At 47.0% G+C, this 25,729-nt stretch overlaps 1 protein-coding gene across 5 annotated transcripts in view; it reads right to left on the minus strand.

Annotated features, from left to right (window-relative positions):
* Positions 1-25,729, minus strand: part of LOC146797977 (adenosine deaminase domain-containing protein 2-like) — a 427,814-nt gene that overhangs the window by 247,830 nt on the left and 154,255 nt on the right. For 3 of the 5 annotated variants that reach the window (XM_085627831.1, XM_085627830.1, XM_085627829.1), the window contains exons 5-7: positions 7,937-8,003; positions 6,606-6,731; positions 4,604-4,754 (exon numbers count right to left, since the gene is read on the minus strand). In XM_085627831.1, the coding sequence (XP_085483957.1) occupies positions 4,604-4,754; positions 6,606-6,731; positions 7,937-8,003 (344 nt within the window). The remainder of the gene's footprint in view (positions 1-4,603; positions 4,755-6,605; positions 6,732-7,936; positions 8,004-25,729) is intronic. The other 2 variants (XM_085627832.1, XM_085627833.1) reach the window with 2 other exon arrangements.

Here is a 25,729-nt window from a genome sequence, read left to right on the forward strand (position 1 = left end):
GAATCTGAAACCGCCGCTGCGTTTCTCCGAGGCATTTCTGCTTCGCCTCGGAAAAAGGCAGTGGTGTGCGTGTCCTCTCCCCCTGCTCTCTGCTCCCTCGGTTTGAAGGTGCTAATGAAGCCGTGCGGTGTTGCCTTTATTGCAGTTTCCCCACTTCTTTCGAGTGCGGTCGAGTTGTGGGTGCCACGCTCTCTGCAGTCCTGCTACATGTATCGCCGTTTCCAGCCCTGCTTTCAGCGCCCACAACAAGGCGTGATTGCTTGTTTCCGCGCAAGGCCGCGCACTCTCGTCTAGATTGTGTCAGAATGCACTGAAGCATGTAGGTCTCAAAACGAATGCGTACATCCCTATACCCTGGCCCTACAATAGACATTAGGATAATTATAAAGAAGTTGTTAAAACGATCCTGTTTCCGAAGCTAGACAATAGTTGTAAAGTCCGAACATTAAATAAAGCGCTAAAATCAGAGGATGCCCTGTTCTATATAGTGTTACTAATTCTCGGTGTCATTCAGTTGCAGATGAGCTTCCACATACTTGCCTACCTCTGTCAATCCGGCTTCTACGCCAGAAGGGCGGAGGAGCGTGCCTTGTTACAGCGCTTGTCACATGGCAGCCACATGGCGCAGTGTAAGTATTAGCAGCCCGGCTCGCGCAAGCGGCACAGAAGCTCCGGTCAGACACCGCTTCTGCTCCCGTGCAGGGCGAGGCTTTCACCACCCTCATCAGAATGAGCGCGTGGCTCTCACAAAAAGCCCTGCTCCCTAGTTAGAATGCATACCACTGGGGAAAGCGCGTGATTATGGTAATCCGCATGATCGACTCTCCGTACTCCCGGGCTAATGGTTAGTTGGCAGATGCCAAGAAACTGACAGATCACTTGAGGTCCACGTGCGCGCTTTTCTAACACTGGGAGCGCGCGTGCTTAAACACTTACAATGTGTAGCTGTTTAAAAGAGGTCCATCGTCAATTCTACATTGTGCATGATTCATGAAAAATGGCTAGAACACAAGGGGTGTTGGGGGGGGCACCCTCCCGTCTGTACACTCCGGGGGTCTACCTCCTACATTGTGCACTCCTCTCCGATGTGCCACCGAAATCAAAGATGTGCAAATTATTCATAAATGCAATAATGGGGACACAACGTGTTGCATTGAACATACTACTGAAATTCCTATTTTTTATTGATAGCTCCCACGGGGCTCCCTATACCGTATTCCCATTAAAATATCCAAAACAATCTGCTTCTTCTGCATTTTGTGTGCCTGACGCATTGATTTGATGTTGTTACCCTGCACTGTTTCGCAACTTCACCCCTGCAATGCAACGAACTATAGGAATTGTTTGTTTGAAAGTGATGCCATGCGTGGATAGTTGGCCGGGGCAGCTGCCCTGGAGTGGCACACCGGCCGGGGAATGGCGAATGGCTCACCGTGTTTACTCTCTCTTCCCAGGCTTAGTTCCATCATGGAGGATGTCGGGCCTCAGAGGGGCACGTGGACTGGCGATGCTAAGGCGGTGCAGCAGTGCCTGACGGACATGTCTATGTCTCTAGCTAGCTCTGTTTGTGTAAGTCAGTGGCTCTGTATGTGGATGTCTGTAGCTCTGAATATTTGTGTGGATAGCTCTCTATCTGTGTCTGGCTGACTCTGTATGTGTGGCTCTGTATGTATGTCTGGGGGATACACTTTGTATGTGTGTGGCTGGTTCTGTATGTGTGTGGGGTTGGCTCTCTCACTACGTCACTCTCTCTCCCTAACTCTCTCTCGCACTATCTCTCACTACCTCACTATCTCTCACTATACTACACTCTCTCTCACTAACTCTTTACCTCACTCTCTAACTCACTACTCAACTCTCTCTCTCACAGCAACACAATATCACTACCACAGTAACTATCTCTCACTATAACACACTACTTAAAAACTTCACTCTCTCTCTATCTCACTCTCTATCACTACATCACTATCTATTTCTATCTCACTCTCACTACCTCACTATATCACAACACACTCTCAGAACTTCACTACATCACTCTCTCACTACCTCACAACTTCACTCTCTTTCTAACTCAGTAATTCACTCTCTCTATCTCACTACCTCACTCTCCATCTCTCAAATACACTAAGTCACTTACACTCACTCTTTCACTACCTCACTCTATCTCACTACTTCACTACATCACTCTCTGTTTCTATCTTAATACCTCACAACATCCCTCACTACCTCACTCTCTCTTTCACTACCTCAATCTTTCTCTATCTCACATCACTCACTGTTTCTATCTCACTACGTCAGAAAATACCTCTCACATTTACTAACTCACTCTTTCACTACCTCACTCTCTATCTACCTCACTCTCTCTCACTACATAACTCTCTATACATCACTACTCCCCTCTATATCACTACCTCACTATCTCACTACTTCTCTCTCTAAAAAGATCACTACCTCACTCTCTCACTACCTCACTCTCTATATCACAACTTCACTCTCTCTCTAACTCACTACATCGCTCCCTCTCTATCTCTCTACCTCACTCTTTCTATCTCACTAACTCACTTTCACTGTCTTTCACTACCTCTCTCTATCTCACTACATCACAACACTACTCTGCTTACATCTCACTACCTCACAACATCCCTCTCCCTCACTACATCACTGTTTCACTACCTCACTCTCTCTCACTACATAACTCTCCATACCTCACTACTCCACTCTATCTCACTACCTCACTATCTCACAAATTCTCTCTCTCAAAACATCACTACCTCACTCTCTAGCTCACAACCTCACAACTTCACTCTCTCTCACTACCTCAATCACTCTATCTCACTACCTCACTCTTTCTATCTCACTTTCACTCTCTCTTTCACTACCTCTCTATCTCACTACATCACAACATCACTCTATGCTTATATATCACTACCTCACAACATCGCTCTCCCTCACTACCTCACTCTTTCACTACCTCACTCTATCTCACTACCTCACTCTCTATCTACCTCACTCTCTCTCACTACCTCACTCTCTATTTCAATACCTCACTCTCTCTCTCTCTCTCCCACTATCTCTCTGCTAATGCAATAGGTATCACATATGCAAAAAAAAAGCTAATGCCAATAGAAATGACAATGCCATTTATTTAGGGATACAAAAATGATAAAAAAATAATGAGCAATACCAATAGCTCTACCTATAGTATTGCCGAGACCATTGCATTGTAAATGCTTGTTTCCTTATGGGTTAGGGGGTACTACAATGCAAACCTATGTATTTCAGCATTGCCATGTTTGAAACATTTTAGGCTGCTTGTATATGTTTTCACATATGTATATATATGTATTTTCAATATGCTCCGGGATCCCGCAAGTGGGCGGGGATTATTCATAGATTATGACTATTGATGAGTATCCCCTGGATGAGAACTCACTTTTAAACACATTATCCACACATGGGATGCTAATCCACGGTCTCCAACTTCAGAACCAGCTTGAGCTGGGTTTCCTTTTGAGTTCCTCAGGCTGCTCTCCAGACTCTGCTTTTGTGTAAAGCGATATTTTCCACAATAGATAGCAATGGCACAGATTCCAAAGAGGAGCACCCATCACATGGGCACGACTAATGTGACTTTTCTGCATCTGGCTATTATGGTTACTATATTGCAAAATTAATCCAACGTTTCTGAATGTATTATTCTTAAATAAAACCCATGTTTCTCAATTCATTATGTTTTGTCACTCATATTGATGGAGTGCATCATTTATTATAATATCTAAAAATGAGCCCTTTGCCGGCAGATGTTTCATGACAATTATTGCTTTTTCAGTGCTAACTGTGGCATAGGTCTTGTGCTTCTCAACTCTAATTTATTTAAGATTCCTTTATCAACAATATATCACATTTATTAGTGCTCAGTTTCGGGTCTCTGGCTTGATAACCCAGGAAGAGTTCAGAATATGCTGACCTGGCCAAGGCTTAAAGAAGGTGCAGAAGAGCAGCTGTAGCACAGGGCTCAGATCACACTCTACACAAAGTGAAAGGTGAAAGTCAGAGAGGTGGAAACCCAAGAGGAGAGTATATATGAGCCAAGGATCATGGCAGTAACAAAGTATACAAGTTGCACTTTTGAATATGATGACTACCGGGTAAGTGATAGAGGTATTGTTACAATATCATGAGGCTGTGGCTGGGATATCAGTGCTATATCCATGGCATATCAAGGGAGAACACAGTTAAAATGTGTAGTAAATAAGATAGGTCTGTACCTGTTTTTTTAGTGGGTTTTTTTTTTAAACAAATCCGGACCTTAAATAATATAGCTGCAGTTTGTTTTTACTTCAGTGAGGTAATTTCAAAATGCCACTGACAAAATGTATGAGATATCCCAATAAAATTGCATGACAGTGCAATCAAAGTGCCTACCCAGCCCACCACATGTTTTCAAATTGTGTGAACATTTCTGAAATAGCAATATGGACAATTAGAACTTGTAGACGTTTTTAAGGCAATAACACTTTGCAAAGTTGCCATTAAATCAGTTTGTCAAACAGAGGGCTTTCAATGTTATATTTGGTCTCACATCAGACTTTTAAAGCTATACCTCTGGAGCGCCCGGCGGGCAACCACTAAGGCGTGAGTGTCATGCAGCAGCAGGCCATTGAACACAACACAACCAGGAAAGGAGGTGTCACCAGTACCCAGCGCCACTACCTCATAAATATCGTCATTGGAATGACTGGCTTCCTCGTTCACTGCAAGAAGAGAGATAAGGAAGAGTGTTTTTTTTCAATGTCACAACGCCTTAAATGGGGTTAACAATACCAAAAGGAATACTAAAACGCACAATATAAAATCATCCCATGTGGCTTTACATACACCGTTAGTTGTTCCTTTATAGTAACAATCATCTGTGGCCCACCTTCAAACTGCCCCACATATCTCCCACAAATGGGGGTTGACCTGATTTCTGCCTGCAGAGTACTTAGATTTTGTGAATTTGTCTTCCTCAGCTTCAAACTAAATAAGCCCCATTATTTAATTCCAGAGGTCTTCGTTGAATCCTAATGAACTCGGCATATTTCAATGAACTATAAAGAGTTCATAAGTATCAAAACTACTGGTTTCAGTTTGAATGATCCAAATGAAGAAATTTAATGACTTATGTCCCTGACATCCCTATGCAATAATCACTGCAATTTATTCCCTCCTTTATTCCTTGAAGCCCCGCACACTATTCATTTTCGTGTGTAGTCCAAGGGACCCTAATGCCTAGACGTGCCCTGGTTTCTGAGAAACAGACGCACGTACACGCTGCCGGTCATCAAACACTGTATAAAATCCTTTGAACATGGGAACCGTGGCATTTTGTTGAACTACTTATCTATACAATGCGCTTCTTGTGACTTGAATGAGCCCTGAAAAAGTCTCAGTGTGAGACGAAACGTGTCGGCTATGGTCGTTTGAATTTTAAAACCCAATAAAGAACAACTTTGAAAAAATGAAAAACAATTGGAATCTGAACATCCATTTTGTGTGCTCACTGCTTTGGACATTATTTCATAAAGTGCTGAACCTTTTTGCTTTAATGTTGTTATAGGAATCTATTCCTTAGTGAGGGGCATAGAGGGGAGTGCTCCTTGGTTCTTTGCACTTGTACATTTTACTCATACACTATGTGGATCGGGTGCGGATGTTTATAGCCTCTACCCTCTGCTTGTCTATATACATCTCTATTCAGGTTGATATGGTTTGACGAGATGTGAAGGGTGGGAGGACAAACAGGGGGAGCAGAGGAAGAAATATGCAAATTATAGTCAGACGTTGCCACATCATGTGGCTAGTTCAAACACATATGAAACCTCAGTCTTTTTGCAACCCTCTCCTCTTACATTCTCGTATTTTGCATTAGAAACTTGCTGCTAAGGTCAGCTGTTAAAAAGAGAGGATGACATCAGACCACTGTGCATTTTGTCAGTAGCAGCTACAAGTGTCGTCCAGCCAGCCCCTCCCCCCCACCCCAACCCACCCACCCGGAGAAGAGAACAAGGGACATAATGGAACATTCAGATTTGCAGCCTAGATTTGGGAGGACAATGATGCGTTTCTGGGCAGACAAGATCCATATATTGGGCTTCAAAATAATGGGAAGCTCAAAGAATCCCTACCCGGGGGAATGTAGTTGTGTGCGCCTAAAAGATAAACCAACCACCTTTACTTCCTTTAGTCCACCATCACTTTAACCCTAGATATGTCCTGGATAATGTATTATTTAGGCAGAGGGAATAGGAAGGGTCGGTCAGCTGACAATGGGGTTGGCAGGCAGATAAGAGTAACACAGCCACACTTTTCCCCTTGATTCTCCATCATGCTCTGGTCATTCTCTATGCTTCTGCATGCTTTGTATCTCACTCTTAGACCTCTTATTTTCTCAATATCACCGTATAATTTCAATTCCATTGTCAGCACTCATCTAGAGAAGCCTTTACTCACCACAACCCCACTGCAAGAGAGGACTGATTTCACAGTGTGCTCTTTACAACCAACACAACAAAACAATGTAAGTTACATGCACACTAAACGCAAATCAAGTAAGTGGTCCTTACCGCGTCCCATGATAAATGCTGCTAGGCTGCTCTTGCAACTTTTGTACTCTGGCAAGTCTGCCAAAAGGCTATCAAAGACATCACTGCAAAGTGCAGCACAGCGATCCTCATGAGGAATAATATGCTCTAAGTAGGGAATGAAGGAAATAAAAATAGCACAAAGTCATGAGGATGCCAAAGCGGCCCACAAAAAAGGGCTGAGATCAGGAAGGGAGGGTATCTGTATGAAAGTAATCTCATAAAAACAGTCACATATTATAAGCAATCAAATGTTGAAAGTATGTCAGACTGTCTGTTTATCACTATTGTCATCATAACCTTTTGGTGCAGCTCTTACAGCTGAAACTCATCATGTGAAGTGAAAGCTGCAACTAAACTCCAGTTGAAATCTTTGTGTGGGGGGGATGGAAGGTGGGAGGAGGTTGGACATCCAGAACCAAGCAGTATCTGTGCCCCTCATTGGGCAGGCTGAGCAGGTAAGGGGTAAGTAACCTCAGTACTTTGGAAGAAATTGGATGACATGAAGCAAAAGCAGCACAAGAAATGTTCATTGACTATGGAGGACGGTGCAGTATCAGCAGCCATTGGGGGTATGGTGGGTCTGGAATGAATAGTTATCAGTGCATCTCATTGGGTAGGACAGGAACTTGGCGGAAGAAGTGATAGGGTCTCTATTTGGAGGAGGTGTAATAAAGGAAACATCAGTTTTGCTCAGTGAGTAGAGTTGAACAGTGGACATAGCCATTTTGGTTTGTCGAGATGCAAACTTCTACAGGTCCCCCAATTTCCCCCGGCAAAGGCACTGAAAGGAAGCAGTAGCAACAGCCCATCCCATATTGAAAAGGCTGAGGCCATAATTGTGTGTCTTTCTGCATCGAGTGGGAGCTGAAATGAAAAGGGGTTGAGGACTACCTGTAGGCGGGCAAAGTAGGCGCATCTAGTATTCTGTCTTTGTTTCATGCCATGGAAAGAGGGGACTCCACAGTAAAAACAAAGACACTATGCTGAACAACTGTGTAATGCTGAACACTTGCATACATTAGGACACTAAAAATGCTAATGTTGTTCAATACACTCCCAGGTGATACCCACATAAGGTCATTCGACAAGCTCCATTACATGCAGGTTTGGGCAGCGAGAGATCGTTTCTATAGGTTCAGATGCAGCAGAGGTTTAAGCCAGATAGGGACCAAGCAGATAAACTAGAAAATATATACAAGATTCTAGGTTGGTGGAGTTAAACTGTACAAACAAGAATAGTCCATGACAGAGGTGCACTTGTGTACATCCCAGAAGAGGGCAGCCGAAAAATAAGAACAATGTCTGCTTACCTATGGGGGGCGGTTCAATTGGCTTGTCTTTCTGCCGGACAGATTTGGAACCCAACACAGATTCTCCACCCAAAAACAAAAAAAACAAAGATCCATGAACCAACTAATTCTTTTAAGTACATAAAAGAAAGAAAGATCCACAACTTGTAAGGGAACCAAAACTAGACCCATTTGCAACAAGATTATCCCCCCAGCCCCTCAAATTAGGATAAGCCATTTGGGAAAAATAGAACTGAATGCAAAAGTACTAAGGGACACGAGATGGAAATGAGAATGGGAATAAAAGCTTGGAAATCTCTTAAGACCTCCTCTGCAGGATTTCCCTTAAATGGGCCTGCACAATTGTGAGAACAGCATATACTATCAAAGTGAGTCATCGTTAAAAAGAACAGCTGTGATATTCCAATAAGGCCTTTAAAATAGCTAACGAATATGCTACTTACCAGTATGCATCTGTTCTTGGCATGTAGGGCTGCTGACATTCATATCTGTGCATAGATCGCCGCCTAGGGTTGGGTCCGGATGATTGCACATTGTTGTCCTGGAAGAGTCTGTAGGAAGGTGGATATCTGACTATGGTTACCCCCAACTTTTTGCCTAGTGTCTAGCTGGTTTTTCGACTTAGTTGGCCTGAGATCCTGCCATTCAGGGTCTCAGGCTGTCTGCTCTCTCTTTAAAATGGACTCCATGTACCCTAGGTACATTCCCAATTGGTAAGGATCACCTTATTGGACCCTGTACAGTGTACCCTAGGTACCCAGGGCATAGGTGTACCCTAGGCCTCCCAGGGGCTGCAGCATGTATTATGCCACCCCTGGTCTGGCCTTCCAATCAGACACAACTGGCTGATCACTCAGCTGGGGCAAGGTCGTGTAATCACCCCTTGCTTAGACATAGTATATCTATATCTACCCTTAAAATAGACACATGTGTACCTATCAGCCACTCCTATGGCAGGCCTTAACAATCTTGGAGGCAGAGTGCTTGGTAACATGCGAGATGGTGCTCTAGCATGAGCTGAGCCTGTCTGCAGCTTTCGGAACCATGTCCTTATAGCTGTTCTATGATATAGCCTACCATATACTCTTAAAGTGCCTTATAATCTTAAACGGTTATGGTAACTATGGTTTGGCTTTATCAAAACATGTCGTGTAAGGTGTCTAACACTTTGGAATAATACCCCCATACCATTTCTGGTGATGAGGATATTATTCCCCCCTTCTAGAGGGAGAGACATGTTAAAATCCTACTTTGCTGTTTAACTCTAACCAAAGCCTCAGCATCACAAAATGGATGCTGCTGCCACAGACACGAGTCTGACCTCCTGCTGCTGGGAGTGATCCCGGCAAGGGAGGCTTGGACAATAGGTTTCCTGCTTGGGGACGTGCTGACAGACTTTAGTGTATTGGGGCAGGGAGGGCTGAAAGGAATGAGACATGCCTGGGGCACACAAGGTGTCCCATGCATAGTCCAGTTCAAACCGGTGCTGGGGCACTCCAGCCCCAGTCCTGGCGCGAAACTGGACAAAGGGAAGGGGGTGTAACCACCCCCCTCCCAGGTCCCACCCATAAGGCGTGACCTAGCAGGTAACCCAGCCCCCCAGATTAGTATAAGAGTGGTAGCTGGGCCCCAGGAGATTAGATTATCCTGAACCTGCAACTTGAACAGAAACTCTGGACCTTCGACATTCGACGAAAGAAGAAGTCTGAAGAATCTCCCTTGTGGCCAAGGAGTGGCTACCCTGTGCAAACAGGCACCATCAAGAGACTACCCTTTGCTTTGCTGAAGTTCTACGAGGGACCGACTGCAGAGCCCGACCAGAGCCTTGACTTCCAGACTTCTGACCCTGATCCACATCCACAGCCAAGCTGAGATCCGTGGAGGCGACGAGAGACGTGGGACCGGCTACCTGGGAAAAGTGGCTAGTATCTTCCAGCGCAGCTTCTGAGGCACCCTCGAAGTTGTGCACCGGGGATTGAGAAGCCCCAACCCCAAGCACCATCTGCACCGAAGATCAGCCCCCCACACTCCACGAGTCCTGCGTGGGGCCCTTCTGCATTTTCCTGCTTGCCGCGTCTGTCCGGTTGCTTGCCCGTTGGCTAGCGGCCTTTGTGACGACACACCTTGAAATCTTCACCGCTGGTTTGGCTCCTCCAGACTGGCTCCCGCTTCTTTGCAAAAGAGAAGCACCCCAGACCTTCCTGGTCTGCACCAGAAGCAAGTCCTCCGTTCTTCGTGGGTTCCGCTTGCCAAGGCTTGGTGAGTCCTAGTTCGACTTCGACGACGCCGACAGCAAGAGCCTTCGTGGGACAGCTCGCCTCCTGGTCCTGGTCGTCCTCGACGTCTCCTGGTACCCATGGCTGCAGCGACAAGCTTCACCTTTCACCTGCAATCTTCACGACATCGCCTGGTTCCTTCCTGGTTCCACGTGGTCACTGGCTAGTGACCTTGACTCTGTCCCTTCTGCTTGCAGGTATCCTCTCTTCTTGATCCCAGCCTTGGGATCCACCGGACACTCTTCACTGATCGCCTGTCTGCAACTTTCCTTCAGGCATCCATAGAAGTCCACGACGAAACCCGACGCAAGTTCACACCTATGCACCCGCAGCCCGTGGGCTAGGTAACTTGGGTACTTCGGTGCCCACAAGGGTAGTGACTATCCTAGGGTCTAGATTCCGAGTCTCGACTCTCTAGCTGCTTCAGAAGTGTCCTTAAACTGTTAAATTCTAACTGCTAGTAATTCTATCGATTTTTACGCATTACGCGTGAGTGTTTCCACTCTGCACCTGAATCCCGTGGGCCTCCCACTTCCTAACTGTTGCTAGTGTAGTGTAGCCCCAGCGATTCCCTAGGCCTAGGCCTATCCTATTTCCGTGACAGTGGTCCTTATACCACTTCTTTAGTATATGGTTTGCGTGGCCCCTAGGGCCTAACTGTATTACGTACCTGTGTGACTTACTGTATGCTTAAATAAGACTGTGTTGTACTTACCTCTAATCTCAAAGAGTGCTGAGGGTTTGACTAGAATAAATACACTTTATTTTATATATATATATCTGTTGTGGTGTCCTTTTATTTGGTATTCAAGGGATTATATATGGTATCACAGCTGGCTTCACATGCCATTCAGAGTTTAGCCTAAGACTGCTCTTGTCCATGCTACCACTAGGATAGCTGGTCTATAAGGTTGACTTTACAACCAATCACCATAAGGGTTGTTTGGACTGATATAAGGTGTACACTAGAACTAGTGACATCATACATCAGGCCAACTTCTCACAGAGTCTTCGAAGTATCACAAGATAGGTGGCTCCTCCCCTGGACTACAGTGCGCATGGGCATCCTCTCCATCCTCAGATTGTTTTTCGCCATTGTGGCAGTGATGGAGTAGATACAGTAAGTGATGACCATGCTATACAGTAATTCTGAGTGCTGCAGCCGCTACAGGCGCCGGGGAGGAGGGTGGGCGATATGAATGTCAGCAGCCCTACATGCCAAGAACAGATGCATACTGGTAAGTAGCATATTCGGTTCGAGGCATGTGGGCTGCTGAATTCATATCTGTGCATAGATTACATAGCAGTCCCTCCATTAGCGGCGGCTGCCCGGGTCAGCTGCAGCAGTCTGAAAAAGGGTCTTGAGAACAGCCTGTCCAACAGCTGCCTGCTGTTTTGAATGTACATCTACACAGTAGTGTTTAGTAAATGTAAGTATAGTGGACCATGTGGCTGCTCTACATATTTCCTCTAAAGGAATGTTCCCTAGGAAAGCCATGGACGCCCCTAACTTTCGTGTTGAGTGGGCTCTTGGAGGAATCGTTAATGTGCGTTTAGCTTTTTCATAGCAAATTTGAATACAATTAACGATCCATCTGGCTATCCCTGCTTTGGAAATGGCGTTGCCCTTGTGTTGTGGAGAAAAGGCAACGAACAGTTGTTTTGTTTTCCTAAAATCCCTTGTTCTGTCTATATAGTACATGAGGGCCCTCTTGACATCTAGTGTATGGAGCATTCTCTCTGCGACATTTTCTGGATTTGGAAAGAAAACAGGCAGTTCAATAGTCTGATTCATGTGGAACTGCGATATCACTTTAGGCATGAATTTGGGGTTGGTACGCAGTACCACTCTGTTTGCGTGAACCTGTATGAATGGCTCTTGAATGGTTAGTGCCTGGAGTTCACTAACTCTTCTCAACGAAGTGATTGCCACTAAGAAAGCTACTTTCCAGGTGAGGAATTGAATCTCACATAAATGTAGAGGTTCAAAAGGTGGACCCATCAATCTGGTGAGGACCACATTCAGGTTCCACACCGGTGCCGGTGGGTGTGTTGGAGGAATCACTCTTTTGAGTCCCTCTAAGAAGGCTTTGATGGCAGGCACTCTGAATAAAGAAAGGTGCTGCCTGTTCTGAAGATAGGCCGCTATTGCGGTTAGATGTATACGGATGGAGCTGTATGCCAGATTGCATCGGTATAAGTGTAACAGGTAACAGATGATGTTCTGAATGGATGCATCCAGCGGATTAATGTCATTGTTTTTACAGTAAATGACAAACCTTTTCCATTTAGCCGCATAGCAAGCTCTGGTCATGGGTCTCCTGGCCTCCTTGATAATATTCATACATTCTGGAGGCAGGTTCAGGTAGCCAAACTCTAAGACTTCAGGAGCCAGATCGCCAGGTTCAGCTGTTGCGGATCTGGGTGCTGAATTTCGCCATGGTTCTGTGTTAAAAGTTTGGGTGTTAGCCGCAGTCTTTGAGGCGGCACCACGGAAAGTTCTAGTAACGTGGTGTACCATGGCTGGCGTGCCCACATTGGAGCAACCAGGATGAGTGACAGTGAGTGTTGCCTTAGTTTGCGTGCCACTAGCGGTATTAATGGCGCTGGGGGAAAAGCGTACGCAAATCTGCCTGACCAGTTCATCCATATCGCATTGCCCTGCGACTGTGGATGCGGGAACCTGGCGGCAAAGCTTAGGCATTTTGCGTTTTCCCTTGTAGCGAATAGGTCTATCTCTGGATGACCCCACTGCTGGAAGTACGGTTGGAGTACTGATGGATGTAGCTCCCACTCGTGCATTTGGTGGCTGTGTCTGTTGAGCAGATCCGCCATTTGGTTGTCCTTGCCCGGGAGGTGTTCTGCCATGAGGAACATGTTCCTCTGAATGGCCCACTTCCACATGCTTTGAGCTAGATGAGACAACTGTGGAGAGTGTGTTCCTCCCTGCTTCTGTATGTAGTACATGGCAGTCATGTTGTCCGTCCGGATCAACACGACTTTGTTGCACAAGTGTACTTTGAACGCCTTCATTGCCTGGAAGATTGCCATCAGTTCCAGAAGGTTGATGTGCATCTTCTGTTGCTCTGTCGTCCATAGTCCCTGCACTGTGTAATTGAGTACATGAGCTCCCCATCCCTGGAGAGACGCGTCCGCCGTCAGTATTATTTGTGGAACAGGCTCTCTGAACGGTCGGCCCTTGTAAAGGTTTTGTGGATTCCACCAATGCAGAGAGTTGTATGCCCGACCGCTCACCAACACTAGGTCTTTCAACTGTCCTCGAGTCTGATTCCATTGACGTGCCAAGCACTCCTGAAGCGGGCGCATATGTAGTCTCGCATGCGGGACTATGAAGATGCAGGAGGCCATCATGCCTATCAACTGCATGAACACTCGCGCTGGAAGGGAGTGTTGAGGTCTGAACTTTTTTATCAGCAGTTGCATGCTGTTGATCCTCATTAAATTTGGCTGAGCTTTGGCTGCCAGAGTGTCTATGGTGGCGCCCAGGTACTGCCGTACGTGGGCGGGTTGAAGATGTGACTCTGGATAATTCAGTGAGAATCCCAGACTGTGAAGAAGGTGAATGGTGTGGGATATGTGGCTGGCACACTGCCGGGCTGACTTTGCCTGAACAAGCCAGTCGTCCAGGTAAGGGAAGACGTGAATGTGCTGTCTTCTTAAGTGTGCAGCCACTGTCGCTAGGCACTTGGTAAAGACTCTGGGCGCCGTTGTTACTCCGAAAGGGAGGACTTTGAACTGATAATGCTGATCCTGAAGAGTGAACTGGAGATATTTTCTGTGTGATGGGTGTATGGGTATATGGAAATACGCATCCTTTAAATCCAGTGTTGCTAGGAAGTCTCCCTGACTGAGTAACAGCAGAACCTGCTGGAGGGTGAGCATATGAAAATGCTCTGACAGAATGTATTGGTTGAGAGGTCTGAGGTCCAGTATAGGTCTGAGAGACCCGTCCTTTTTTGGGATCAAGAAGTACAGAGAGTACACCCCTGACCCTTGTTGATCTACAGGCACGAGCTCTATGGCTCCCTTCTGCAGCATACTTAGTACTGCCTGCTGCAATAATGTTAAGTGCTCTGCGGACATAGGACGGTGTCTTGATGGTATGTTGGGTGGATTGGATGTTAATTCCAGACAATAACCGTACTGGACAATTTCTCTGACCCACCTGTCTGTGGTGATGGATCTCCAGACTGGCAGGAACTGTTGGAGTCTGCCCCCGACCGGTGTTATGTAGTCGGGGGGCAGTGATAAGACGTCACTGTTTGTTATCGGCAGAGGACCTGGTGTTGTTGTGTCCTCGTCCTCTGCCTTTGGTGCTGGATCCACCCCTATTGTTCTTATTATAGGTACTCTGGGTACCTCCTTTATTGTACTGCTGCTGGGACCCCTGACCTCTAGCTGCTCCTCTATTCCCGGGGCGACGAAAGGAGCCACTCCGAAACTGCTGCGACTGTAGAGCCCCCATAGATTTCGCAGTTTCAGTGTCCTTTTTAATCTTTTCTAGCGTGGTGTCAACCTCGGGGCCAAATAAAAAGTCTGGGTTGACTGGTTGATTCAAGATATTGTTTTGAATTTCAGGTTTGAAACCTGATATTCTCAGCCATGCGTGCCTCCTCAACATCACACTAGTGTTGATTGCCCTCGCTGCAGTGTCAGCTGCATCTAGTGCGCATTTGATGGACGCATTTGTAATGAGTTGTCACTCTCTGATGAGGAGCTCCGCTGCATCTCTGTAGTCATCTGGTAGGTGTTCTAGCAGTGTTTCTAGGGTATCGTAGTGTGACCTGTCGTATCGGGCCACGAGTGCCTGAGTGTTGGCAATGCGCCAGATGTTTGCTGCTTGTGCTGCTATCCTTTTTCATGATGATTCTAGCACTTTGGACTCCTTGTCCGGAGGAGGAGCATCACCGGTAGTTTGCGAGTTAGCTCTCTTGCGAGCATTAGAAACTACCATGGAGTCCAACGGCAATTGACCCTTAATGTACATTGGGTCTCCTGGGGCTGGTTTGTATTTTTTCTCTATTCTCGGGTTCAATACCCGTGCTCTGGTTGTCGCCTTAAAGATGTCCTTAGCATGTTTAATAACCCCTTTTAACATTGGTAGAGTCTTGACCGTTCTTTCTGATGTGGAGAACGTGTCCACCAAGAAATCCTCCTCCACAGAGTCAGAATGAAGTTCCACTCCGTGATTGGCAGCCGCTCTTTCAATGAGGGCGTTAAAGGCAGCAGTATCTTCAGTGGGAGATGGTTTTATATTATAAAGATGAGTGTCAGTAGCATTTTGTGGGTCTCCTGGGTCAGTAGGGTCTCCCCATGCTTGGTCCTGGTCTTGCTGTTGTTCATCAGGGTCATCATCCACAGGATAAGTGGTATCCTCAGTATAGCCCTCTCCTGCATCCGCCTCAGAGTGTGCGGGAGAAAAGGATGGTGGTTCCTGATCATATGTGTGGTACGGTTCTACAAGCACTGGTGTCGAACCTGACGCCATTTTCCTTTTTAGTGGAATTTTGTACGAGTCTAAAGCCTTTTCTGGAACAATTCTCCGTTTGCGGAACAGTCTACCAGTGTCGACGTCGATAAACTGGTCCTGTGAGTCTTCGACATCGGTTCTTTCTGTGGACACTGTTCTTGGTTGTTCGATGCTCTTCCTAAGTTCGAACATCTTCGGTGCCCCCGGTGGTGGCAATCCAAACTTGATTGGCGCCGGCGCAGAGTGAGCCTTGGCGACCTTGTTCGGTTCGGGACCCGTTTTCGGTTCGAGAGCGCCCCGTTCCCTGATGCGCTTTAGGGACTCCGACACCTGCTGCAACGTGAATGCCGACGGTGCTTTTGACCCGACAGGCTCTTTGGAGACAGGCCTCGACGCGGTCTCCAGTTTCTTTCCAGTCTTCGGGGCTTCGATCCGAAGTTTGGGATCGACGCCTTGTGGATCCGGTATTTTGGCAGTCTCAGCACTCCTCGATGTTGATGTAGTCGGATCGACCACCTTGACCTTGGTCGTTGGTGCCCCAACCTTCGGTGCCATAGGCCTCTGCGTCTTCTCGGGACCGAGGGCCTTCGTCTGTTTCTCGGTGCCGAAGTCCTTTTTTGGTTTCTCGGTACCGAAGTCCTTCCTCGTTTGTTCGGCTCCGATGTCCTTTTGTGTCGACGGATTTGAAGGTTTCGATGCCTTCGATCCGACCTGAACTAGTTGCACTTTCGGTTTCGATTTGACCGGTGCAGGTTTTGGTTTCGATTTCACGGAATCGACTCCAGTCTTTTTGGATAATTCTGGCTCTTTTGAAATGTTCGAAGCCGGGCCTTCAGGCGGGGCTGTAGAACGATCCGAGCGATCTTGGGTAAGGCCCGCAGGCGATCCCTCGACCTGAGCCTTATCAAGACTATCTCCCTCGGCCTCCGCATCGACGGATTGGCCTAGCTCCTCGCCTGAGCTATCTTCCTCGGCCCCAAGGGCCTCATCGTCGTCTCCTACCTCGTCGACGACGTCTTCGTCCTCGAAGATCTCCTCATCATCGTCGTCATATTGGGATTCTACCTCTTCGACGCTCTCGACTTCTTCATCCTCGGTGCTGAATATGTTAACCGGGTTAGGCGCCGAATTTTTGGCCTCCAATCTAGCCGCCCGTCTATTCCGAAGGGCCTTCTTCGACCGGAACCGGGCGCAGGCCATACACCTGGTCTCATCATGATCCGGTGATAAACATTTGTTACACACCGGATGGACATCAACGTGTGGATATTTTGCGTGACAGAGGACATCTCTTGAAGGGAGTCCTCGATTCCATCTTCGAACGTTGATCGATGTTCGGACCGAAGCTCGGTCCAAGAAGGGTGAATAAGTCCGAGAACAAGTTATCGATACCGAACGCAAACAATACCGACGATATCTAAAGGCTTTTGGCCTTAAATAAAGTTTTCCTAACTTGAGCTAAGATAAGCACATCCGAACCCAATGGCGGAAAAAAACAATCTGAGGATGGAGAGGATGCCCATGCGCACTGTAGTCCAGGGGAGGAGCCACCTATCTCGTGATACTTCAAAGACTCTTCCAGGACAACAATGTGCAATCATCCGGACCCAACACTAGGCGGCGATCTATGCACAGATATGAATTCAGCAGCCCACATGCCTCGAACATCAATCTACCTCTGTGAGCGTATTCATTCTAACGAGAATTAATCTCAGGTTCTCCGAATATAACCTTCTGTCTTTTCTTAATCCTTAATGTTTGAGTAGCAAAGTAACTTTCAGGGTTTTGCCAACAAATCGGCATCCTTTTCTTGCTCAAGATGAAAGCAGATCAAGTCATTCAAATCGTCAACATATTATATGAAACATATATGAAAAAAATAGGGAGGAGCTCTGTCCGCGGTGTCCCCCGAAGCTGCTGGTCCTGGGTCCTGGGCCCGGGGCACGAAGGTTCGTGCATAAATCCGAGCGTCGAACGCCCGGGGAGTGTACTGATCCGGGGTAAAGCCTCAGCAGACCCCATGTGTTGAAGCGTTTTGGCTCAACTCTCCCGGGCTCAGTGATATGCAGGAGGAGGGTGGGGGGGGGGGGGGGGGGGGAGGGAGTCGAATGACATGAGGAGACGGCGCTGGCCTTCAGTGTGGGCCCCTGATCTGGGAGGACCCGCTAGCCCGTGTGAGACACCCCAGTCTGGCTTGACTGCAGGGGCCTCTGGGCCCCACCCGTGATCTTGGCGCCTGGAACGGGACGCTCAGAACGGTGCTCCCCGGAACGCTTCTCATTAATGGACGTCCTCAAGATGGCCGACAGAGGATTAACTCCTACCGAAAGCCCCTTAGCTTGTGGCTGCCTTATAGACTTTAATCCCCTGGAGGCTACCCCCCTTCGTGGACCCCCTCCCACACCTTGGTTCAGTTTTGACTGCTTTTTCTCATTTAACCAACTCCCCCATTTGATCTTGACATTTTATGATTTACCACTTTCCTTACCCCGACATTGGAAACCGAGCAATTATGGCTGATGCCCGGTGGAGCTGCTTAGACAGCTATAGAGGAGATCTGCCCTGGTTCACCCCTTGGCCGTCACCTACCCAGCTGGACATTGGGCAATGTTCTCCCAGTCTCCACGCTGTGTCCCCCTCAAACTCCCCCACACCCGACTTACTCCCATAACTGCCTCTTTTTTCTTATGCTTTTTGTATCATGTAATTTGTAACCTTGTAACCCACAGATCCTCATGTAAAGCGCTATGCCACCTCCGGGTCTAGCCAGTGCTATATAAAACTCGTCAAATAAATAAACATATTAGCATACATTGTTTTTTGTGGGGCCATAAAACTAGGTCAAAGATTAAGCAAGTACACAACTGGCGAATCTTTTTGTAAAGGGAAGTAACAAATGCACAGTTTGTGCTTGTTGCTATTGTGTCAACAAATGTAGGACTTACTTCAATGTAAAAAGACTATCTTCTTTTTCTAACATTTCCCTCATGTTCCATTTTTGCAACCCACAGACAAATTAACTGGTTTTCATTTTAATCACCCATTGGCTTGAATGTTAGTCTAAGCATAAATCAAACACCCCTAAAAAATCACATTGAAATTGCTCAGGCTTCAGAGGCTATTACAAAAGATTTAGCATAATTGGTCAGATTTTGACCCACTTATTAGTACAGAACTTTGGGTATTTGTCAGTCCTACTGCCGTGTTCATGGGTTTAAACCCACATTGGAGAAATTAAAGTTTTCTCCAAAAAGAAAGCAACTGGACAGGCACAGTAACTTCCCATGTACGTGCTGTACCAAAAGTGCATGTTTTGGGTCTCCTTGAACATTTTCAAAAGTCCCCTTAATTCTAAAAACCTCCGATATGACGCAATGGCTCACCGCTTAGTGATTCTGACATTCGTCGATTACAGGCACGTTTTATGGCATAAATACCCTCTACAAAACTATTACGCATATTTGAGAAATGCATTTATAGACACGTTTTTGGCACACACACACCTACAAAAATAATTCGATATATTTCTGAAATACATGGACTTTTGCAGATCACAGTTAAATGTATTGCCCTAACTTCTAATACATCTTTCTCTCCAGTTGCAAGACAGATGTGTTTCTACAGGATTCTCAAGATGAGGAAGATCCTTTTGCTGCACCTTACCCTTGTATCTTCCAAGGTCTGATGTGAAACTTGGACAGCAATAAGATTTTTCGAAGTGCAATTCATTGTTGTACATTGAAAAATGACATTTTGCAAAGTGACCTGCATTGAACAGGGGTGTCTTTGTTGATGCAAACGACTTACCTTAGGCTACTTTGAAAGAAAAACATTCAATACGGAAATAATGCTTAAGAAGACAGGATATGAATTAAGTGAATTAGGTTGAAGGATTATTGCTTTTTATGCATTTAAAAAAAACGCATAGTACAAATTAGTTTAAGATAAACTCAATTGTTTTAACCCATTGTCAATACATTTCTATCCAACGGCCAACTCTTAACTTTCATAAGGTCACTGTGGTTTATTTCTTCTCCAATTCTAAATATTTATAACGAAAAAAATCTATTTTAACCTAAAGGACATACAGGAAAGATCACACATTTGGTAAAGTGCCTGTTGTGCATTGGACAATTTTTGGTAGGCAAGGATGGAAATTGATAGAAACTAAGGAGAATTTCAGATTTTTGCAAACTTTATTTTTTGTTACAGATCTGAAATTTCCTTGTTACGTAATCTGAAAAGGGTATCTGGGGCAGCTGCTGTGGTAAGTTGGCCTGATGTATGATGTCACTAGTTATAGTGTACACCTTATATCAGTCCAAATACCCTTATGGTGATTGGTTGTAAAGTCAACCTTATAGACCAGCTATCCTAGTGGTAGCATGGACAAGAGCAGTCTTAGGCTAAACTCTGAATGGCATGTGAAGCCAGCTGTGATACCATATATAATCCCTTGAATACCAAATGAAAGGACACCACAACAGATATGTATATAAAATAAAGTGTATTTATTCTAAGCAAACCCTCAGCACTCTTTATGAGATTAGAGGTAAGTACAACACAGTCTTATTAATGCATACAGTAAGTCACACAGGTAAGTAATACAGTTAGGCCCTAGGGGCCACGCAAACCATATACTAAATAAGTGGTATAAGAACCACTGTCACGGAAATAGAATAGGCCTGGCCTAGGGAATCGCTGGGGCTACACTACACTAGCGTTAGTTAGGAAGTGGGAGGCCCACGGGATTCGTGTGCAGAGTGGAAACACTCACGCGTAATGCGTAAAAGTCAATAGCAATAGTACAGTTTAGAAAACGGTAGATTTAGGACACTTCCGGAGTAGCTAGGAAGTTGAGACTTGAAAACTAGACACTAGGATAGTCACTATCCTGATGAGCACCGGAGTACCCAAGTTACCTAGCCCACAGGCTGCGGGTGCATAGGGGTGAAGATGCGTCGTTTTCGTCGTCGACTCCTATGGATGCCTGAAGAAAGATGCTGACAGGCAGTCAGTGAAGAGTGTCCGGTGGATCCCAAGGCTGGGATCAAGAAGAGAAGAAACCTGCAAGCAGAAGGGACAGAGTCAAGGTCACTAGCCAGTGACCACGTGGAACCAGGAAGGAACCAGGCGATGTCGTGAAGAGTTGCAGGTGAAGGTGAAGCTTGTCGCTGCAGCCAGGAGGACCAGGAAGCGTCGAGGACGACCAGGACCAGGAGGCGAGCTGTCCCACGAAGGCTCTTGCTGTCGGCGGCGTCGAAGTTGGACTAGGACTCACCAAGCCTTGGCAAGCGGAACCCACGAAGAACAAAGGACTTGCTTCTGGTGCAGACCAGGAAGGTCTGGGGTGCTTCTTCTTTGCAGAGAAGCGGGAGCCAGTCTGGAGGAGCCAAACCAGCGCAGAAGAGTTCAGGGTGCGTCGTCACAAAGGCCACTAGCCAGCGGGCAAGCAACCGGACAGACGCGGCAAGCAGGAAAATGCTGAAGGGCCCCACGCAGGACTCGTGGAGTGTGGGGGGCTGGTCTTCGGTGCAGATGGTGCTTGGGGTTGGGGCTTCTCAATCCCCGGTGCACAACTTCGAGGGTACCTCAGAAGCTGCGCTGTAAGTTACTAGCCACTTTTCCCAGGTAGCCGGTCCCACGTCGCTCGTCGCCTCCACGGATCTCAGCTCTGCTGCAGATGTGGATGAGGGTCGGAGAAGTCTGGAAATCAAGGCTCTGGTCGGGCTCTGCAGTCGGTTCCTCGTAGAACGTTCACAAAGCAAAGGGTAGTCTCTTGATGGTGCCTGTTTGCACAGGGTAGCCACTCCTTGGCTACAAGGGAGATTCTTCAGTCTTCTTCTTTCGTCGAATGTCGAAGGTCCAGAGTTTCTGTTCAGTTTTGCAGGTTCAGGATAATCTAAAGTCTTGAGGCCCAACTCCCACTCTTATACTAATCTGGGGGGCTGGGATACCTGCTAGGTCACGCCTTAGGGGTGGGACCTGGGAGGGGGTGGTTACACCCACTTCCCTTTGTCCAGTTTCGCGCCAGAGCTGGGGCTGGAGTGCCCCAGCGCCGGTTTGAACTGGACTATGCAAGGAACACCTTGTGTGCCCCAGGCATGTCTCATTCCTTTCAGCCCACCCTGCCCCAATACACTAAAGGCTGTCTGGAGAGGTGCTAGCACCTCCCCAAGCAGGAAACCTATTGTCCAGGCCTCCCTGGCTGGGATCACTCCCAGCTGCAGGAGGTCAGACTTGTGTCGTGGCAGCAGCATCCATTTTGTGATGCTGAGGCTTTGGTCAGAGGCTAACAGTTGAAGTATGATTTTAACATGTCTTTCCCTCTAGAAGGGGGGAATAATATTCTCATGTCCAGAAATGGCATGGGGGTATTATTCCCTAGTGTTAGACACCTTACACGACATGTTTTGATAAAGCCAAACCATAGTTACCATAATCGTCTAAGATTATAAGGCACTTTAAGAGTATATGGTAGGCTATATCATAGAACAGCTATAAGGACAAGGTTCCGAAAGCTGCAGACAGGCTCAGCTCATGCTAGAGCACCATCTCACATGTTACCAAGCACTTTGCCTCCAGGATTGTCAAGGCCTGCCATAGGAGTGACTGATAGGTACACATGTGTCTATATGTAAGTTAGGTATAGGAATACTACACCTAAGCAAGGGGTGATTACACGACCTTGCCCCAGCTGAGTGATCAGCCAGTTGTGTCAAAATGGAAGGCCAGGCCAGGGGTGGCATAATACATGCTGCAGCCCCTGGTAGGCCTAGGGTACACCTATGCCCTGGGTACCTAGGGTACACTGTACAGGGGCCAATAAGGTGATCCTATCCAAATGGGTTATGCACCTAAAGTACATAGTATTAATTTAGAGAGAGAACAGCAGGGCTGTGGGTCTGATTAGCAGGCCCACAGCCACATCTAAGTCGAAAACCAGTAAAGCAAAAGCAAAAAGTGGGGGTGAACATAGAAAGCAGACCCTACTCTCCTACACAACCCCCCCCCCCCAAACTTAGGGACATTAAACTAACCTTGACCAGTTGAGTCTTCATGTTCTAAGTGGAAATATCTGGAGAGTCCATCTGCATTGGCATGGTCAGTCCCAGGTCTATTTTCCATTGTGAAGTCCATCCCCTGTAGGGAAATGGACCACCTAAGAAGTTTGGGATTTTCACCCTTCATCTGATTTAGCCACAAGAGGGGCTTATGGTCTGTCTGAATCTTGAAGTGAGTGCCAAACAAGTATGGCCTCAGCTTCTTCAGGGCCCAAACCACAGCAAAGGCCTCCCTCTCAATAGCTGACCAACGTTTCTCTCTAGGGGTCAGCCTTCTACTTATAAAAGCAATGGGCTGGTCTTGACCATCTACATTCAGTTGTGAAAGAACAGCTCCCACACCTAACTCAGAAGCATCTGTCTGGACAATGAACTCTTTGGAGTAGTCTGGACTTTTCAGAATAGGTGCACTGCACATGGCCTGCTTCAGGTCATCAAATGCTTTTTGACAGCTTACTGTCCACTGAACTTTCTTTGGCATCTTCTTGGAGGTCAAGTCATTAAGTGGTGTCACTATGGACCCATAGTTCTTAACAAACTTTCTGTAGTACCCAGTCAGGCCCAAGAAAGCTCTGACCTGAGTCTGGGTAGTTGGAGGAGCCCAGTCCTTTATGGTCTGGATCTTGCTCTCCAGTGGTTGAACCTGACCCCCACCAACTAGGTGGCCCAGGTATACAACCTTGCTCTGCCCTATCTGGCACTTAGTGGCCTTGATAGTGAGGCCTGCCTTTTGCAGGGCCTCTAAAACATTCCTCAGGTGGACCAGGTGATCCTCCCAGGTGGAGCTAAAGACAGCAATATCATCAAGATAAGCTGCACAATAATCATCCAACCCAGTAAGGACTTGATTCACCAGCCTTTGGAAAGTGGCAGGTGCATTCTTCAAACCAAAGGGCATTACCACAAATTGATAATGTCCTCCTGGGGTCGAGAAAGCAGTTTTGGCCTTTGCACTCTCAGCTAGTCTGATTTGCCAGTAGCCTGCTGTTAGGTCAAATGTGCTCAAAAACTTAGCAGCTGCCAGTCTGTCAATGAGCTCATCTGCCCTAGGTATTGGGTGGGCATCTGTCCTAGTGACAGCATTGAGACCTCTGTAATCCACGCAAAACCTCATCTCTCTCTTACCATCTTGGGTGTGAGGTTTTGGCACAAGGACTACAGGACTAGCCCAAGGGCTCTCTGAAGGTTCAATGACTCCCAGCTCCAACATCTTTTGTACCTCAACTTTTATGCAGTCCCTGACATGGTCAGGTTGCCTGTAGATTTTACTCTTCACAGGCAGACTGTCACCAGTGTCCACCTCATGGGTGCACCAGTTTGTCTGACTTGGGGTCAGAGAGAACATATGTCTGTAGGATTGCAGAACCTGTCTGCAGTCCTGTTGCTGATGGACAGTGAGGCTGTCAGAAAAGACCACACCATCAACTGAGCCATCATCAGGGTTCTGAGTCAACAGGTCTGGGAGAGGGTCACTCTCTTCCTCCTGCCCCTCATCTGTAGCCATGAGTAGCCCCATGTCTGCCCTGTCAACATATGCCTTCAATCTGTTGACATGAAGCACTCTGTGGGGGCTTCTGGGAGTCCCAAGGTCCACCAAGTAGGTGACTTCTCCCTTTTTCTCAACAATAGTGTGGGGTCCAGACCATTTGTCTTGGAGTGCTGCTGGGGCCACTGGCTCCAACACCCACACTTTCTGTCCTGGCTGGTAAACAGTCAGTACAGCCTTTTGGTCATGCCAAGCTTTTTGGAGTTCTTGGCTTGCCTCAAGGTTTTTAGAAGCCTTCTTCATATACTCTGCCATCCTGGAGCGGAGACCAAGTACATAATCCACTATGTCTAGTTTGGGTTGTCTGAGAGGTCTCTCCCATCCTTCCTTCACCAAACACAGGGGTCCTCTTACAGGATGCCCAAACAAAAGCTCAAAAGGGCTGTAGCCAACCCCCTTTTGTGGGACCTCTCTGTAAGCAAACAGAAGGCAGGGTAAAAGGATGTCCCATCTTCGCCTAAGCTTATCTGGTAATCCTTTTATCATTCCCTTTAGGGTCTTGTTGAATCTCTCAACAAGCCCATTGCACTGTGGGTGATAGGGTGTGGTGAACTTATAGTTAACACCACACTCCTTCCACATTGCAGTCAAGTATCCTGACATAAAGTTGGCACCTCTGTCAGAAATGACCTCCTTTGGAAAGCCCACTCTGGAGAATACTCCAAGCAGGGCCCTTGCCACAACAGGAGCTGTTGTGGTCCTCAGGGGAATTGCTTCTGGGTACCTGGTGGCATGGTCCACTATCACCAGTATGAATCTGTGCCCAGATGCTGTTTGTGGGTCCATTGGTCCTACAATATCTATGCCCACTCTTTCAAAGGGGACCCCCACCACAGGTAGTGGTATGAGGGGGGCCTTCGTGGTGCCACCTGATTTGCCACTGGCTTGGCAGGTGACACAGGAGCGACAAAACTCCTTAGTATCTTCTGACATATGGGGCCAGTGAAAGTGAGGGACAAGCCTGTCCCAAGTCTTGTTCTGGCCTAAATGTCCTGCAAGGGGAATATCATGGGCCAAGGTTAGAAGGAAGCCTCTGAACTTCAGTGGTATGACCAACCTCCTGGATGCACCAGGCTTGGGGTCTCTAGCCTCTGAGTACAGTAGCCCTTCATCCCAATACACTCTATGGGTACCTTGAGCATTCCCTGCAGCCTCAGCAGCAGCCAGCTGTCTGAGGGGTTCAAGAGAGGGGCAGTCTAATTGAGCCTGCCTCAGATCTGCCCTGGAAGGTCCCCCTGTCCCAAGAAACTCAACCTGATCAGGTTCAAGTTCTTCTAGGACAGTTCCTTCAGGGCTCTCAGAATCATCCTCCTGGGAGGGCTGATCCACCACCTGAGGCAGGGGGGAAGGCACAGCCTTAACCCTACTGCGCTTTCTCTTGGATTGTGACTGGTCCATAGTTTCAGGATCCAGCAC

Source organism: Triturus cristatus, chromosome 9, assembly GCF_964204655.1.
Source record: "Triturus cristatus chromosome 9, aTriCri1.1, whole genome shotgun sequence".
Lineage (NCBI taxonomy): Eukaryota > Metazoa > Chordata > Amphibia > Caudata > Salamandridae > Triturus > Triturus cristatus.